This window comes from Rhipicephalus sanguineus, unplaced genomic scaffold (genome assembly GCF_013339695.2).
Source record: "Rhipicephalus sanguineus isolate Rsan-2018 unplaced genomic scaffold, BIME_Rsan_1.4 Seq1853, whole genome shotgun sequence".
NCBI classification, from domain to species: Eukaryota; Metazoa; Arthropoda; class Arachnida; order Ixodida; family Ixodidae; genus Rhipicephalus; species Rhipicephalus sanguineus.
Genome location: NW_023614712.1, coordinates 1 through 19587, shown reverse-complemented (window position 1 = coordinate 19587; position 19587 = coordinate 1). Strand labels below are relative to the sequence as shown.

At 45.7% G+C, this 19587-nt stretch overlaps 1 protein-coding gene across 1 annotated transcript; it reads left to right on the top strand.

Moving 5' to 3' along the window:
• Positions 1-1727: 1727 nt before the first annotated feature.
• On the top strand, positions 1728-4525 carry LOC119376671 (gamma-glutamylcyclotransferase-like). Its single transcript, XM_037646426.2, has 3 exons — positions 1728-2060; positions 2822-2955; positions 4162-4525. Exons 1-3 carry the CDS (start codon positions 1929-1931, stop codon positions 4445-4447), a joined length of 552 nt encoding a protein of 183 aa, XP_037502354.1. The 5' UTR covers positions 1728-1928; the 3' UTR covers positions 4448-4525.
• Positions 4526-19587: the final 15062 nt, after the last annotated feature.

Here is a 19587-nt window from a genome sequence, read left to right as displayed (position 1 = left end):
ACAACCAGTGCTTGGCTGATTCAACCACCTTTTCTTTTAGGGACGTGGAAAGCCTCCATCACTTCCCTGGTCAGCTGATCCTTGTGATTAGAAAGTATCTCAGTTTCACAGAAAAGCGGTGTGCAACCACATTCCAAGCAATGTCGTTTAATGTGTGAATGAACATTGTTTGTTATTGATCGTTAACACATGGCTTTCAGAACACAAGGGATCACTAACAAACAATGTTCATTCACACATTAAACGGCATTGCTTGGAATGTGGTTGCACGCCGCTTTTCCCTGAAACTGAGACACTTTCCAATCACAAGGATAAGCAGACCAGGGAAGTGATCGAGGCTTTCCACGTCCGTAAAAGAAAAGGTGATTGTATCAGCCAAGCGTCCGTTGTTCTGAGTGATTGTGAAGTCTCTTTTTTGGGAGATCACCGGAAACTGTTATAACTTGAAAGTCATTGTCACATGTACGCTGGTATGTATGTAATAACCTTGTTTTTTTTTTTCAAAATAAACTACTTGCGAATGCAGCGGTGTCCTGTCGCTTCGTTCCTTTTGTGCCTTGTCTCTCTGCACTGCTTCACACGTAATCTTGAAGATGCAGTTGTCACGTGGCCTCCCGCCAGCATAACATTGGGCTCGCTAGTGGGCTCAAAAATTTCATACTAGGGATTGCCACTTCTGGTGACACGAGTATCTTTTTCAGACGCAAGAGCTACACTACTCTTCATGCACATTTTTGAAAGGGCTGTGTATTATACAACTCCCTGGAAAAATATATGTTTGTATTTGAAGGTGACATCAACAGCTGCCGGAAAAAAAACTCTTTGCCTAATTTCTGTGGTGGTATTCTTTTAAAACCATGACATCTTGATAAGGCACGAATTATTATGAGCCTTATGAATGACTTCTGTTAAGACTAATGCATGAATATAATTTAATTTTTTTCAGCAGCCGAGCGACATCGGAGCCTGCATGCCAGATGTGTCCATCAGGGAAGAGGATTCATCAGATTATTAGTGTTCATATCGGGGACAATAAAGTGTTCTTCCATACAATTTTGTTTTCCTGCTCACCTTTGATTGACTGTTGTGCTGCAAAAAGACAGTCAGTGCAGGGATACCTAATGGTTCAAAATGACTACTACCTTCAGTGAGGTGCAGGATGCACGAAAATGTTTTTTTTTTCTAATGTTTCAGTACTGTGGCAGTAGCGTTAATAACCATTTTTATAGCATTATTTAATGCTTCAGCAATGCTGCCTGAATGGTGTGCAGCATGCGTGCAAACGTTTCTCTAATGCTGCAATGCTGCGAAAGCAACGTTAATAAAATGTTGTTGCAATATTAAATAATGTTTTAGCGACGTTGCCTGAATGATTCAGCGATGTTGTTGCAATGTTTCTTGTCAATGTTGCGGGAATGCTACTGCAGGCGGACATTATCCACGTTGTAACAACATTGAAAGGCAACGCTATGACAATGTTGCAGCAATGTTTTGTGCTACCAGGGTTATTGCTGGATGACGCCCCCCCCCCCCCCCGGCCCTTGGCATTTTACCCCCCCCCCCCCCCCTTATGGGCAAATTACACGCGGGTAGAGGGTCTCCGTGTGCCTGCCATACAGCGCTGTATATACGTATTCGTTTTCGGCCACTCGTTTTAGGCGCGAGCATACACGTTGTCTGCAGGGAGCACGCTTTTGTGCGTTTTGTTTTACTCGAGCGGAAGCACTGCAGCTGGTAGAACCGGCCGAGTATCACGTTTCGACCGGAGCTGCGTTGCCTACATCGGCGCTTGTTCTCCTTGTAGGTCAGTTTAATTTCGTTTTCCCGACCCCCTGACCGAAGCACCACAGCACACACAACGACGCTCTAACTGCAACGGCGACTCTGACACGGTCATCGCAGTCACAGAACCACGCGGATCGCAGGCGATGACTTCGACGACCAAGCAGACTCGGAACCCGGACGATATCCTGTACTTCGCCTACGCCAGCAACATGTGGTCGCGCCGCATACACATTTGCAACCCGACGGCCAAGTTTTTGGACATCGGCGAGCTGGAGGTGAGATTTTGAGCTTGTTTACGGGTGACACGAACACGTATAACGTTCAAACAAAAAGTGTGCGCACCAAAGAGAAAGAGAGAGAAAAAATAAGATTTCGCTTGTTTCAGTAAATTACCCTTCCACCAGCGCCATAGCCAGAATTTTTTTTTTCGGCTTTATGAACGTTCTTGCGTCTGTTTGTATGTGTGCTTGCAAAATTTTCGGGCGTGGGAGGTTGAACCCCCCCCCCCAACCTCCCTACCCCTGCGACGCCAGTGCCTTGCACGATGCCAAAAAGCAACACTGCTTTCGCGAAAAGACGCTTGGTAAGCTAGAAGACGCTCAGAAAGAAAGTATAGGTGGCGACGCCGCCTGAATTATCTCCGCACCAATTCGCCGTGACGTCACAGATTTTGAAGGGTGTCCCCTAAAGCTTAGTCATTGTGCCAAAGGCTGATAACGTACAGAGCAAGTTTCGGGAAATTTTATCGCCCCAATGTGGCCAAAATACGGTAAAATCACTTTAATGAGCATCCTTTTTCTCTTATAATCTACGGTCAAGAATAACTTATCAATCTGAACTGACTTCGCGTTTCTATTAGACGTCCTATAAGCGTATATGTTTTTGAGATGTTATCTACGAGAGTGCATATGTACCTGCGCGTCTCGTTGGCTCGGAGACTATGATGTGTGCCAGTGAATATAAAGTCGCGGGCTCGACTACCGACATGCAAGACGTATTAAAAATAATTAAAAAAAAATAAAAATGCTGTTTACAGGGTTACCACGTCGACTTCTTCGATTATTTCGAAAGCTGGCGAGGTGCCAGTGCTGCGCTCCGAAAGTGCGACGGAAAAATCACGCACGGTGTGATATGGGCAGTCCCGAAACAAGACGTCCATAATCTAGACCGGTAAGTTACAAAGCAAAAAAAAAAAAAAAAAATGTCGAAGCGTTGCACATAGACAACGCGGCAATATATATTTTTTTACCCAAGCATATTAAGAAAGAAAAGGAAACTGCATTATCTTTCGAAGATATTCACGGTGTTAGCACGAGTATGAACACGTTTAAATACACGTTTCAAAATAAAAATACAAATAAAAGTATTTGACCAACTCAGATAATGGTGTCACATATATGGGCGATCACATATAGGAAATAACGTCGCATATCGGGATCGATGCCGACAGGAATCGGATTTTTCGATCACGATTGACCCGCGTAAGCTCCGAACGGAGCCAACGCGGCCTAAAAACTCAATCGGACAGACGCATGAACTGTGAAATTGCACCCTGCGGGCTTTCTTCGATCATTGCAGTGATAGACTCACTGAGTTTGCGTTTGCTGATAACAATAACTTTACACGCGTATTTCATGACTTACGTTTCATAACGCAACACCTATATATTACAGCAGAGCTGTTATGGTCGACGTTTGCCGTGTGTCGTAGCTAGAAATTATCATCGTGATGAACCGGCATGCGCTATTCGTCCTCTTCTGCTTCGCTGCCAGAACATGTGCGCCGATTTTTCCGGTGTGGGATGCAATAACTCGGACGGGCGAGAGAACGAGTACAGAGAGAGAGAGAGAGAGAGAGAGAAAGAGATAAATTCTTGGCGACGCGGGATTCGAACCCACTCACGATCCGAATGCGAGCGTCCTGACCACTCGGCTATCCAGGCGCGCTAGCAGAGCGTAGCGTAGTCTTGCGGGGTGATGGGAAAGGGAAGTGAGAGTGAGGAGGAGGGGAGAACGATTAAAGATATAGAGAGAAAGAGATAGAGAAACAGAAGGACAGAAAGGGAAGCAAGAGGGAAAAATATAAAAGGCGAGAGAACTACAACAGAGAGAGAGAGCAAAACAAATAAAGACATAAAGAGAGAAAGATATAGAGAAACAGACACAAAAAGAAAGGAGAAAAGAAAAGAGAAAGAGAGCACACATAGCAAAGGATGGGAAAGAGAGAGGTGAGACTGAAAGAGTAAGAGCCTAGCCAAGCCAAGACCAGCAGGGTGCTCCCCAGCTCTGCTGTGAGCCAGCCTTGCGCGTAGTAGTGCATGCAAGCTGCGCTAATATTTTTACATTTATCTATATTTTTTTTTCTCGTTGAACACAGACAGGAGAGCGACTACGAAGGCGTGGACGTTACCGTAAAGCTGTCATCCGGAGAAGAGGCGGTCTGCCGGACGTACATTTACGGACACACAAAGGCCGGGAAGAGAGGCGTGCCTTCGCTCTTCTACAAGGCGGTCATCGTGGCCGGAGCAATCGAGCACAAGTTGCCCGAGACGTACGTGCAGCAACTGGTCAAGCAGCCGGACAACGGCAACGTCCAGGGCGTCAGCGTTCCGCTCGACGTCGGAGAGCTGAGATCCTCCGTGAAGGGATACTTGAGCTTGTGAGCTATATTCGTGCGTGTTTCCAAAGTGAAAAAAAAAAAAAGAAAAATACATGACTTCGCCACCAATAAAATCATTATACCACCAATACAAAGGCATCATATGTGATCATATTGCCACGTGGTCGTCACGGCTAAGAAGACGGCACTCGGGCTATTAAAAGGCGAAACTCGATCTTTATTGGGCGAACTTGTGCCCTGGCAACGAAAAGCCAAAGTACAAGCACTACACGCTGTACACTGATAGCGGCGAACAGAGCGTCGGCCGTCGTTATCCGGTCTGCGGCAAGGCGCGTCGGCATTTCTACATGTGGCATCGAAGCTTCCAGCCTTCTCGTTGTTGACGGCATTAATTCCAGAATAAACTCTACTGTTCGCGTTGCGCGCTCAAGCTTATCAGAACATTCTAAAACAATCTAGAAGGTTCCCAGACATTCGGGCGCGGTTTGCGCAAGGCAATGCACGGTTACACGTATAACTGACCGGTCAGGGGCGTAGCCAGGGGGTGGTGGTTCAACCCCACCACCAAATTTTTCAATTTTGCTTTCGTATATATACACGCACACATACAAACGCACGCACGAACATACATAGAGTATGGTTGAAAAAAATTTCTGGCTACGCCCCTGTGACCGGTTACATAAAAATAGAAAAAAGAAGCGCAAGTGGCAGTATTCCAAGAACCCTTTAGGACGCAAACTAAAACACGAACACAGCTGAATAGACGGATGGCGCCCGTCCTGTTCATTGTGTTCCGTTGTGTCCGTGTTTTAGCTAGCGCCGTAAAGTTTTCTTGAAATATGAAACTTCAACTAGCGCAAACCAAGAACAAAGAACCAAAACCATATTCCCCGTTCTAATACACATATGTCACGGACAGGGTCCTGTCGGTGGGATCAAAGGAGGCATAACACTGCTGCGTGCACACCTTCTCGAAGCAATCACAAACTATTACGTGCATCAGGAAACCACGTGATCTCATACGTCACACTCACACGTGTGAAATGAACGTATTTGATCATTACAGTTCATGTCAGAAGCTTAGCCTTTCTTCATTTTCCCAGAGGGCGAGCCGATTGGAAGTTTGGAAGCCGAAGAAACTGCTGTGCATTGAGGATCGAGGCACATAAAATAAATCCGTCATTGTTGTGATCAAAGTTGATTTTCATTCAAGCGATGTTTGTCCTATCAGTATACACTACTTAATTATTACCTTTTCGGATCGCACGTAGTCATTAAGCAAACGGATTGAGACATGTCGGCAGGTTTACCGCAGCCACAATTACCCAGGGCTTAAAGTCAGGGGGGGGGGGGCTCCCTGCCCCCCTCCCCCCTGGGAGGCCCCCGCCCCCTCCATTTCTTAAGCAGGGGCTCAGACCCTCCTCGACAGGTCAATTGTAGCACTGCGGCACCCATTTGACAAGCGCTGCAGTTGATTTTTTTTTTCAGTAGCGCTTTTGCAGAGGAATTATATCTCTCCAATTATTTGGTTGATGGGGCGTCAGCAAAAAAATAAATAAAAAAAGAAACAGCTGTCATCGTACTGCTGAACGCAATTATCGAACATGGGTCACCACCATGTTCGATAAGCTTCTTTGCACACTACAGTTTCGCGAGCACCTGTGCATGAGGCTACCTGCTCGTGAATCAGTGAAGGTTAACCTTGGTCGCTTTAGGTTAACAGTAAATTTTCATTCGTTTAGTTGTGCATTATGCATCTTTTGCAATGCCAAAGACGCATGTATCTTGCCTACATTTTTAGGTGAGAAAATAAAATAAAGCGTTGTCATGCCTGAGGTTCTTAGTGTAGTGTGTGAACTAATGTTCTGCTTTGCAGCTATATTTGCTTCAAGTTCGCATATCTTTATCCTTATACATCCCAAGTTATTTCTGAAAAATATTTTCCAAAATTCCCATTTTTTTGGTGCTTGACTGGATCGGCATATTGAGCAAAACCCAAAATACGCTCTGAATGATATATTTATTTGTGTAAAATGCATAAGCATTTGTTCAATTCTAGAGACAGTTGGCTTCACTGCACTGTGAGCGTACCAAACATAACATAATTCTGTGGCCTGCCAGAATAACACACGATACAGTAAAACCTCGGTGATACGAATCCCACGGGACCACCAAAAATATTCGTATCATCCGAAATTCGTATCACCAGAAAGCATGAAAAATTAGCATGCGACAAAAGAAAGCTGGCCTCCATTTTCATCTATTGTTGTTCAGGGTCGCAGCAACGTCAGGAAGAACCCCGAATGATTGTCAGTTAAGTTTTTAGAAGTCGGCAATCATACAAGCACTCGTAAATATACGGCCCGTACGCGCGTATTTAATTAATGAACCAGGTGCGTTGTGACCCGCGACAGCAGTAGCCCCTTCCAAATTTTAGTATGCTTTCTTGCATGACGCCGGAGTACTGCAGCGAAAATACCAAAAGAAGCGCTTTGACGCGATGGATCAAGGCCCCAAACTTACAGAACCACGGTGTTATGATTTTGTTATTGCGGAGGTGTTCGGGATGTTTTTTTGGAGATTTACGGCAGTGCCCGCACAAGTGCGACCTCAACGGTCGCGCATGTTGACGTTGTGAGGCCTGACTCCTTCGCCAAGACCGCTCTCGCCTTCTTTGTGTTCCTTGTTCACCTTTCGTAGCCTCTCTAGTAGGATGTCTGATGCACGAGGCAGGCACGTGTAAACACAGTACAACAGCAGTCCGCTTTAGAAAAAAAAAAAAAAAAGGCATGGCGCTAATGTCCTCTGTAATCTGAACGCTAAGGCAAACGGAGGCACATAAGAGCCTCAAAGATTCGCGCACACAATCTCGGAGGCCGTGACGCGTTTTTGAAGGTCTAACCGTAAGAAAAGTGTTTTTCTTACACCGTGATTATAACGATTTTGCGGTGCGGCGCGCATGCCCACGCTTGCGTTCCCGCGCTCGCGCACGTGCTTGGTGCGTCTTCCGCGACAGCGCGGACAGCACCTCTGCGTACCTGGGCGGTAGCGTACGTTCGTATCAAACGTCTCCGGGTGAAAATAGGTTCGCAACACCGTACTCTGTTGCACTGCAGGCCAATGGGCCTTGGCCGGGACAGACAAAAAATTCGTATCACCCCGAAATTCGTATGAGCTGTGATCGTATCACCGAGGTTTCACTGTATATGCGTTATTCCTGACCTGCGTCGGGTAGCTTCAACGTAACCTTCACCATGCTCCGATAACCTTCGCCATCCCACGGTGTTTCGCTATCAGGCGTACATAGGAAATCTTGAGGTGATTGCCTACTTTCCGGTAATGCTTTATCTCTCAAGATGTTCGCGGAGGCGTCTGTTTATCTACGTTTATCTTTGCCGCCTAGTCTGGTAGCCTTTTAAACTACTTAGGCGCACCACTCGAACAAACCTTCGTGATGTTGCAACACATTGCCGCTGTTTCAACGCTAGCGCTGTAGTCTCTGACGAGTACATGTTTCTTGCAAAACTTTTTATTATAGACTTAGATAATATCAAATAAGTATATATAATTAGGTGACAAGAAGTAACCACATATTTTCTTTAATGTTTTCTTTGTTGTAACGGAATAAGTGACCTTTGAGACTAGTTACTAGCAAGTTGCGGCGGTAGAAAATTGCGGAGGCCACGCAAAACGTAAAGACAAAGCAGACGGTGAAAACTTGCCTCTAGAGGACGACGAGGCGACTGTGATGTTTAACTTTTTGTGTGAAGGTCGAATAGCATTGCTATTGAATTGAAGAACTCTCGGAGTTGCCGAGCAAGTGGGAAAGGAAAACGCGGCAAGTTGGGCAAGTGCCCATGAAAGCGGCGTACTGCATAGGTCGATACTGGAGCTGCGGCCGACAGCTTCTCAGAAACTCCAGCAGGCAAGTACAACGTTTTCAAAAGACGTGCTGCGCAAGACGCTGCGACACCGATCCAGCGTGCGATCGCGGATGTGCGTTAATGGAACGCGATTCATTTGACTCTCCTTTCCGCGCAGGATTGAAAGAAGTCGTAGTCTAGCTGGTTTTCCTGCGACCATGAGCGGGGACAGCGGTGCCGCCGGCCGGCGATACGTGGTTCGACGGGGCGCCAGCGGCTCGGTGGTCACTTACCGGCCCTTCGACAACGCCGAGCACGGGCTGGAGCCGGAGTTCCGGCTCCTGGGTCTGGCCGACATGAAAGGATGAGGTTGCAAGGTTCCCCAGGGTGTGCTCAACAAGCTGCTCAATTCGCTGAGGGGAGACAGCGGAGCGCAGCAAACCGTGTCGCACCACCCCGAGGGAACCCAGATCGGTGTGTGCGTCTGTGACCGCGTTTGTGCACTTACTGCGCAATCGTATCGCATGTTTCCGTTTTGTTCACTGATATTCATATCGGAACTTCGACTCGGACCATTATTGAGCACTACTGGGTCACAAGGTACACCATGAACTCCGTTTATATAACGGAATGTGAAACTTCCTGGATTAGTTCACTTGTAACTCTTGAAGAACATTGCTAGTTCAATGAAGATTAATGGAAGTGAGGGTGATGAGGAGTGATGTGAGAGTAAAGGGGATGGAAAGAGGAGGGTCTAGTACACTATAATTAGTATGTCACTCCACTTCAACTCCTTTACGAAATTTACTTAAGGAAATCATGAAAGAGGTTAGGTACTTACATACGTATCACAGGCATAACATTAAATCAGACAGTGTTAGTGCTAAAACAAAGGGTTTTAGATGTGATGCATTAAAGGAGCACTGACATGAAATTTACGCATGTCAAGATTTTTTCATCCACGAGTAGTTATTGACCCCCTAGTAGCGATTCGCGATCTGAAATGCCACTCAGGGACGAATAACTATCTGTTTTATTCATTTAGATCACCGGTATCTAGCACGATTCAAAACGGCCGGTAAGCCCGTCATTTTTTAGCGCCGGCAGCGCCACCTCCAGACCGCGCCCAAGCTGACCACTTCTCTACAGAAAGGAGTGACGTGAGAGTCAGCTGTTCAGCTAACATTTCGTCTGCTAGGCGCACACGTTCAGTCATGCCTTGTCACTAGCATCGCCGTCAAAAATGTCGACTAGTGTTGAAGACGACATTCTGGAACTTGGAATCGCCGCGATTTGCGACGTCGCGAATCATTTGCGCTTCGATGCTTTGCAAAACAGTGATTCAATGGACGCCATTCCAAGCAGCAACGAGGAGGTGCCCGGGGACGCACGCTTGGGCCGTGCTCGCTGGTGTGTCTCAGTTAGCTATATTAGAGAATTTTAGCGTGCACGGCGTTCCGGTTTACACAAAGGGGTCTATGGAATATCGGTATAGGTGAATGCACACCAACGGAGAAATAGGTTTCTACAACAGCAATTCTGCGCTTGCAAAGTTCTTCTTTGCGCCGCCAGATGGCCCCACCTATCCGGCCTCTCACGGTTACGGTTGCAGTAACCCAGTATTATGCTAGCGCAACGAAGTCTACGGACGAACTAAAATTCACTATAAACGCTACCTGCGTGTTAGCCGATGATATTATCTATACGCTACTCCACCTTGATAGCTTGTCGTCGTGTCGGTGTGTACCTCACGTGTAATGAAACGACACAATCATTCTGCTTTTTCCGCGCTTTCAACAACACAATTCCCCAACATGCTGACTGACGAACACATGTCGAATCACGCCCTTTCCTTTCGCCTGTCTTTTCTTGGTGGTTTGCATCTTGTAAATTCATGAAATCACTCATAGTGGCGCGACGAAGATAAGGCATGAAGAGTGAGAACGTTTCCAGGCGTCGGTGCCACGATAAAACTCGAATCCTCGACGTCATCGCTACTAGTGCATCGTCACTTAGGATGGTATGCGCACACTGAACACGTCCACAGTAGTGTCAATGTCGCAGGATGATGAAATCCCCTTTGAGCTTCCGTACACTCTTTGCCCTCGAAATAAAACAACTTCCAGGTGACGGACGCCATTCAAACTTGGTCAAAAATACCTATGCATACCGAACAATTGAATGAAGGACACATCTCGAGCTTGAAATTTTATGTCAGTGCCCCTTTAATAATAATTGTTGGGGTTTTACATCCCAAAACCACAATATGATAATGAGGACGCCGTAGTGGAGGGCTCCGGAAGTTTCGACCTCCTGGGATTCTGTAAAGTGCACCTAAATCGAAGTACATGGGCCTCGAGCATTTTTCGCCTCTATCGGAAATGTGGCCGGGATTCGATCCCGCGACCTTCGGGCCAGCAGTCGAGCACCATAACCACTAGTCCACCGTGGTGGGTAGGAACCCTGGTCGGTGTGTGTGCGTGTCTGTGACTGCGTTGGTAGTACAGTTACTGTGCAATCGTATCACGTGTTTCCATTGTGTTCACTGATATAATTAATGCCAGCATTGTTAATTGTGACCAATCTTAGCATCACTTCAAAACGCCCGCCTAAAATTGAAAGAAACTAGCGCCCCACAGTGGAGGAGCGCCTGAGACCACGTGTACTCGAGCTTCGGTGACGCTGAACACGCAGTTTTCAAATCGGATGGTCCGCGTGCGGTGAAGAATGAAACGATGCGGGTGCTTTGAGCGTGTCCCCATCAGGAAAAAGAAAAGCATTCCTGGCGTGAGCAGCCAAAACCACCTTGAGAGCAGCCCGACAACAGAGCGAGAGGGGCGAGGAACAATTGCTCTCGTAGGGTGCCAGTCATGGTGTTGCGCCCTGCGAATTTTCTGCGACATCGACAATACTCGCTTTTCTTGTGAAACGTCATACTAGTGGCGAAGTAACGAGGTGCTGAAAACTCAGATGAGCCCTCATGCTTACTTTAAAACCAAATTAAAGTATCCTAAAAAGCAACGTTCGTTAGTTATAATCAGTCAGAAGTGCTCAGGCATGCAGGACTGTCAAAGAGCACAAGCATTTCCAAATTTGGTGTCGGGGGCCCTTTAAGATGTCGCATGACTTCAGCTTGTTTACGAAGTTTGCTTCAGGAAATTATTCAGGAAGTTAAATACATATGTATCACAGGCATAACAACATTTAATTAAAGATGGTGTGGGTGGTAAAACAAAGGGTTTTAATCTATAAATGTGATAAATGACCCACACCAGAAATGTGTAGATGATCTTGTATACTGCACAAAGGCAAGTGCTTGTGTGATGCCTTGCACATATAGGTGTGCTTGCAATGCTCAAAGAAAATTGATTTACTTTTGCATTAATGTTAAATAGTTACGTGTTGTACGCTACGCTTTAGTACTTCGCTTACAGCTGCTGCTGCAGGAGTAATGGTTATGCAAAAACTAAGGTCACTTGTCAACAGCAAAGACAGAACCTGATGTAATGCTGTTGATTGAAAGCTTGTAATGCTTTTTTTAATGGTAAATACATATTGCACTAGAATCGTACATATTGCACAGAATCGTACCAGCAAGGTTCTTGCTGGGCTTGGTAGCACAAGAATTGAATAGCTTGCCGCAATTAAATGTGTCATGACATTGCACATGTATCGGTGCTTTATAGCACAACTTTGCTTGCCAAGTCTAGAAACCGACAGCCTAGAATTGGAGCTCCTTATTTTCCAGTGGTGCGTTGTTTACTACAAATTAGTCTCAAATAATTGTGAGCATTTCAGTCTGGTGTTAATTCTGCAATGCGAGTCATGATAACAATCCATCATTACGATATTTTGCCATATTTCGTGCTCACTCAGTCACACATCTGTGCATACGAGACGTTACCATTGGCCTGAATAGCATTTCGACTTCTCTTGCAGATATTGGCATGGATTCCAGTGTTGTCCCTCTTGGAGACTCTGGGTTTTCCTTGGTTCAAACTATAGATGCTTCTATCCATCTGTTGACGATCCTTATATAGCTGTAAGTTTTGCCCATTCAAGCTTATCACAATATGTGCTTTTTCATTGCATTGCTTTCACATCTACGTAAAGTGCATACAAACTGTTTTGTTTCATTTATCAGGCTGCACTAATGGTGCGTGTAAAGTTGCTAAACACCATGTACAATTGCCCGCCAAAGCTTGTTGGCATTGGCCAATGAAACGTGATTCAAACTTTTGGCTAATGAATTATTGTACTTTGTTCTCATGAAATCTTAGCAGTAGCTTACATACATTCCCCTTATGGTAAACAGTTGCTAGAGAAATAAACGAATTCATTTGCAATGCCATGTATTGTTCTTTTTCCACGTGTAACAGGGCAAGATAGCGTGCGCCAACGTACTGTCCGACCTTTATGCTCTCGGAGTGACTCGATGTGACAACATGCTGATGGTGATGGCTGTGAGCACCAAGCTTACCGAAAAAACAGAGGGACATTGTCGTGCCCCTCTCATCAAGGGAATCAAGGTATAGTAGTGCATTTGCATATATGGATTCATATTCAATGCAGACACGTTCTGTCAAGGACATGGACAATTGGTCTTGATAGGAATCGAGTTACACGAGTGTTCATGCTTGCTATGGCTCAATTACAAACTTACATTTTTAGTAAAGCTTATCTTGTTAGACGCAAATCCTGCCCATACATTTAGGTTTTTACTACTTGGATTTCGTTAAACAGTATTAAAGAGCCTTAAAGGAGTACTGACACGATTTTGAAGTGCAACAAAACGGACGTTTTTGGTTTCCTTGGCAGTAGTGTTTAACGTCTCCCCACACCGCATCCGGGGGGAAACAAGTATAAATATTTAAGTTTGAATTTAAAGTTTTCATCTCCCAGCATCTGCAAGGCAGCTTACCGCATGGAGAGCCCTTATGACGTTTCAAGTCGGCTCACTTGGTTTGCGAAATCTGGGTCCTGCATGCAGCCTAAATCCCAGAAATCGCTGCGGAGGCACGGACGACAGTTCACTCATCATGAACCACGTTCGACTGACAGCAAAGGACAGCAGGTGCATATTCGTGGGTTGCTGTCTGCCGTGACGTCACGGGCGACTTGACACGTCACTATGAAGCCGCCCTCTCGAAACCGAAACGAAACTGCTGGTTGAAAGAAGCGGTATTAAAAATACACGCAATGCATCCCCAGCATCAAGACACTCTTGTTAGGGTTATCGAAACCCGTGCTTTCATTTAGAGCAACAATCGAAAAATTTTAAAATTCATGTCAGTACTCCTTTAACAGAAACAGCGTTAAATGGACAGTAAAGCGAAACAATAAATTAGACTGATCAGTTATACTTTGAAAACTCTAGTGTCGTTAATTTCAATAGGTTATTGAGAGAGAGAAAATTAATGTCAAGAGCCTCGCTTCTAAATTTCTCGCCGAAATCTCCGATAGTGACATCACTGATTTCAACGTGTTTCTTCGTATTTTGACCACATTGGCTCAATAAAATTTCCTGAAACTGGGTTGGGTGCCGAGTCTCTGCCTCCCTCAGAAGCCAGTGCACTTCATTTTTACGATAAGAACTACGTAGGCCCTAGTAAACGCCATGAAAATCCATGACGTCACGACAACTGATGCGGGAACGTCAAGGTGGTGTCGCCACCCGCTTTTCTTTCTGTGCATTTTCTCGCTTACCAAGCATCTTCTCGTAGCAAGCATGGGTGTTTGGTATCGTGAAAGAGTAATTTACTAATGCGAGAAATATCGTTTTTCTCTTTAGTGTTGCTTAAGTATCAGAGACTGAACCTCGTCATAGAAGTTGTGACCACAGTGATGTAAAGCTAGAATCTGTTTTTTTTCTCTCTTCTTACTCCTTAGGACTAGCCGAAGAAGCTGGCACCAAAGTCACGGGTGGTCAGACAGTGCTGAACCCGTGGCCCATGATTGGTGGCGTAGCATCAGCAGTTTGTAGAGAGGCCGATATAATTTCGTAAGTACATTCTCCAGACTCAACCGGCACTTGCTAAATCTATTTATGTTTTGCATTCTAGAAACAAGTTCTTTGAAGCTATATGAACGAAAATCCTAACAAATGTGGCCACAGTGTAGAGCAGGAAGGGGGTACACACTATCTCGGAATGGCAATATCCTCTCCACCTTTTCTCTGCAGCGTCGCTCGCCACAGCTCGTACATTGCAAAATCATGTCGAGTGCAATACACGTAGTACATACCTTGCAACAACTGCCCAGGACTCTGTTAGGCTGTTCCATTTGAGTTCTCAGCATTGGTGGTTGACCAGTGTAAGGGACCGACAACTGGCCAGATTGTGTGATTATGCGTGGTGGAAATGAAAAGACTGCAAACTATAGGTTACAGATTCTAGCGTCCTTTTCGCGATCTGAGTACGATATATATTCTTTAATTGCGTTTGAAAGTTGCAAAAAAACTTTGTGTCACTCTGCCTAGAGGACGAGCCTTGGAGCTGAATGTAGTGGAGAGTAGAGCACTGCACGGGCCATGATTTTCGGCCCGGGCCCCGGCCCGGGCCCGGACCTCGTTCAAGTTTACCCGCCCGAACCCGGCCCGGTGATTCAATACGCGGCCCGAGCCCGGCCCGAACCCGAGAAAAAATTTCGCCTACCCGGCCCGGCCCGGCCCGACGGGCAGATCAGGCCCGACAGAGGCCGAGAGCCAATAATATAGGTGGTGTTGCCAGAACATAGAATCTACAGGGAAAGTGTTTGAAGTAGCAAAATATCTACTCTTTGTTGGCGAATATTTCGCTAACAATTCTACTTTGACCTACGGTAATTTCGTGTAAAAATGGGCTCACGGTAGAAAGAGTTGAGTGGGCATACTGGGTACAATGACGTTTGTTCGGCAATGGTATACTATAACTTTTTTCTTTTTTTTTTTGCTAATGCAATAGCGATCATCAAGAGCGTTTTGTAGCAGATATTGTAGTAAAGAAAGTGATTTGCAGCATGAGTTCAGTTTCGATAGGAATTGCAATAAAAACAGAGATACAGAGAACACAACGCCTCATTGCACTCTTTACTGAAATTTAAAACAAGCTCTAACGACAAAGCCAATCATGCACTTCTGGAAAATGTAACACATGTCTTCGGCATGGTAGTACCTAGCCACAGCAAGATGGAGGAAGAAAGCCAAGTTTATTACCTTGCTGTATGTACACTAATCTAGATAAAAAGAAGAAACCGTGTGCACCACGTGTACTTTTAGAAATACGTATAGGCAGCCGAATGGACGAAAAAATATTTGTGGTAGCATTCTTTCATATATCATATATATTTATATATCACAAGGCTACTATATAGAGTCCATAAGTATTTTGGGGCATATTTTATAGTTATTCTTCCCGTGTTATCGTGAAAAAAAATCAAGTTATCTAGAGATTCCGGCTTTAACCACGCCATCCACAGTTGTATCACATATCCTGTCGCGCTAAAGTTTCTCGCGCTGTATGCGCTAGCCGCAGGGGTGCACATCTACCTTGCGAAATGTGAAGGCGTCGGCAGTCGTTGTTCTTAACTTCCACCACTGGACCAAATTTAGGATGTCTTTGTGGACATCTGCAGAATGAATGAGAGCTGTGCAGCTTATCCCTTCATTCTAATATATCGTTTCCGAACGTCGTGACACTCTTCCAGGTGCGTAGCCAAGGGAGGGGGGTTGGGGGGAGGTTGAAAACACCCCGAACATTTTCAATTTTGCTTGCGTATATATACACGCACCCATACAAACGCATGCACGAACGTACATAAAGTATAGTTGAACCCCCCCCCCCCCCCCCCCCCCCCCCGAAAAAACAAACTTCTGGATACGCACCTGCACTCTCAGTATCACCTATAAAACTCCTCTTTGGGGGCTTCTGCTTGCAGGTTTCAGCAGTGTATGTTATGCATGGCTTGCACCGCGCTCGTCTTTTCTTCCGTATCATAATACTCTATGCCTTCCTAACGATGTTGTACTGGTAGAAGGTGACCACTGCACTACGGGGAGTAGAACTGGCAGGAGGTGGACGAAACGATCTCGATTTATTTTTGGTGTTCGTTACAGTTGGTACTAAAGGCGCGAATAAGCTTCTCGACGCTTACTCATGGATGCCTATGGTTCGAGGTAAAGGGACATCACCCGGCACGGAATTCGTAATTGCTTTTTTCAAGCCTGATATTTCGTCAAGCGAAATATTTTTGACTCACTGTTTAACCTATGCTATTCCTGAACATTCCAACGGTGTTGTGGCAGTGTCATGTAGTTTTCACACTATATCTGTATAGAGCAGGGGACCCAAACACGCGGCCCGTGGGCCTCTCCTAAAGGCCGCGGCCCACACGACTGTCTTCGTCCCACTTTTTCATTTTCTTATAAGTATGTGCTTAAGCTACACAGGCATGACAGGTGTAAACCTTTTTTGTCGTGAGGCATCCCTGCGGCACCATGTGTGACTTAACCGTGAAACAAAAGATTGGGGAACGCTTAAAACTTCGCCTTTAAGAGTTGAACGCGATAGCGATATCCTGTCCTATAGTGCGCACTTCGAACACTACGAGTGTGAACAAAATGCGCGCACTAAGGTGTGTGCCTTATGTAATGGGTAGCATGCTTTAAACCAGGGGCAATTATCGCGCGAGAAACTTTTTCATTTGCGATGCACCCACTACGTGGTCTTAAGGGAATACGCGCACTAATGTGTGTGCCTTCTGTAATGGGTGGCTGTCTTTAAACCACCAAATCGTTATGATATTGACATGGTGTGACACCCGAAGGTAATGTACGCTTGTACCACGCAATATTACTGCGATATTACATCTCGTACTGTGACGCCTGTATACAGGACGCGTATTTTGGGAAGCAAAAGTTACTTCAGTGCAGCTCCAAGCAGAGGCGTGGCTGTATGGTATAACACGTGCTTGCCACGCAGACGGCCTGGGTTCGATTCTCACTCGGACCCAACATTTTATTATTTATTTTATTTGCAGCTTTTCGATTTTTCGGTCACGTACAAGATGATCATTTTTCGCTCACAACCAACGGTGCCGACGCCGACGCCGACGGCGGAATTTCTGCGATACGAGCCTTTAACGCTATCGCGTTAAAACTCTATATTTCAAAATCGGCGTCCTGATTTTAGTCATGTTGAAGATAGGTATCGATATGTTGTTGGAATCCTGCGCCAAGTACCCTTCAGAAAACGACCCATATGTGACATATGGGAAAGCTCTTCTTTTAAAATGGCAACGCTTGGCTGACATTTGGTACGACCTAGCCCTCTACAGCCCCCCCCCCCCCCTTCCCCGCGCTTTTAGCTGCGTTACTGTCCTGGCCCCAGCCGGAGTAAATTTTCGTGAATGCGGCCCGTTAGCTGAGGGTGGGTTTGAGACACCTGATATAGCGAAAAAAGGCGAAAGTTCAAATTTTAACAAATTGGGCACACCAAGCAGGCTCTGCACGTCCATCTCGCGTCACATGACCACTCGGGGCCGTGACGAAGCCACGGAAAAAGAATGTCTCTGTAGAATTCTACGTAACGAGACTCCGTGCAGCCCTTTCGTTTTAGTGGAGGGCTGGAAACTTCAAAAACGTTTCCTCGCTTTGGAGCTCTATGATCGCTTTTGCGATAAGTTACAGGTATATATTTATTATATACATTATTTCTGCGATTACAGAATAACATTTGGGATATAAAATCATAACGAATGCAAATAAAGCACAGAATAACGACATGTTAACTATAAGGGCCTGGTATATCTACGTTGAGCTCGCCTGTTTAAGATAAATCGAGTAGCCCATATGCAAGTAGCAAAAGAAGTTCAGTACTTGTTTGTAATAAATTTCTCTAAACAGCTTGCCCCACATAAAGAACGATTTTTTTTTCGAGAGAAAATGTGAAACATATATGTACTACGTATGCACAACGTATGTGGAAACAAACATGAAGGGGCACAAGAAAGAAAAACAATTTCTCTGTTATCAGTAAATACTTTTAGCAATTCCTAAATCACCACGCTCGCCGGGACAAGACTCTTGGTAGGAGATAACGCGCAAAATGGTAAATGCGGGTGGCGACGCCCGCTTTAATTTCGCGCAGCAGACACCGTGAACATCTTAGATTCTGACGGCGTCTAATGGGTCCTACGTAGTTCCTAATCACTAAAAATAAGTACGTTGACTTCTAGGGGGGCACCAGACTTAACGTACCAAGTTCAGGAAATTATAGAGCCAATGTCCCAAATACGACAAATACACTTGAAATCCGTGGGTCAGGCTCGGAGATTTCGGCGCGAAATTTAAAAAATGGAATGTTGACTTGATTTCTCGTCGTGATAATAAACATGTCATGGTGAATGAAAATATGACATTCGAGTTCTTAGACGTCATTATCAGTCTAAACCGATTCAGTGCTTCACTATAGTGTCATTTAAGAACCCAGCAAAGTCTAAGCCCGGCCGACCCGAGCCCGCGACCTCAAACCGGGCCCGGCCCTAAGCCCGGAGCTTCAGGCCCGAGCCCGGCCCAGGCCCGCCGTAAGAGCTACTTTACCCGGCCCGGCCCGGCCCACGGGCCGGGCCGGGCCGGGTTTTCGGGTAGGCCCGAGCCCGTGCAGTGCTCTATCGTGGAGTCGTTCACTTTGCTGTACGTGCCTGATGCTTCCATGCGCAACCACTAGTGGTCATAATTATAGTATGCTATATTACCATTCTGGCACTATCTGTGCTGCTTATTAGGTAAAACAAGTTGCATGCTGAGAAGCAGCGCTGCCTTTGCTGCAACTAGTGGAACATGTCAAGCCGTGGCGCATGTGCAGGGAACTGTCGTGCACAAACACGAACGCTCTCACGCTCACCTCCTAATGTTTGTAGCATGTGTTCTGTGATACGGCTTCGTAGGTCACCACAGATCGAAAAAATTTTGATTATAAATGTTTCACGGTGTTTTCCACGCTACCATTCCGCGACTTGACGGTCTGGCTGGTAAGCTTTCGTTGCACTAAAGAAAACAGGTGCCATAAAAATTGGTTTCGGTCCTTTAACCCTTAACCATTTTGGACGAGCCTAGCTCGTCCTTCAAACTGTGCCCAAACCGTCGGACGAGTGTGGCTCGTCCGCTTGAAATAATATCTCCCCATGAGCATTTTGAACGAGACTCGCTGGTTTTCAGGCTAGTTCCTGGTCACTCACAGATGCAGCATTTGCTTGGCAGTTTCTTTATTTTACCTCCATTTCGCATTTTTTTCGTGACTTGTTCTTAAAAAAATCTTGTCGGTTGAAAGCGACGCATGCGTTG

Bases quoted from the DNA above. Each gene is read 5' to 3' on its own strand.
- LOC119376671 (XM_037646426.2), top strand. From the start codon at position 1,929: ATGACTTCGACGACCAAGCAGACTCGGAACCCGGACGATATCCTGTAC. The intron at 2,061-2,821 runs GTGAGATTTTGA...TGCTGTTTACAG, and splicing joins TGGACATCGGCGAGCTGGAG to GGTTACCACGTCGACTTCTT. The intron at 2,956-4,161 runs GTAAGTTACAAA...CGTTGAACACAG, and splicing joins GACGTCCATAATCTAGACCG to ACAGGAGAGCGACTACGAAG.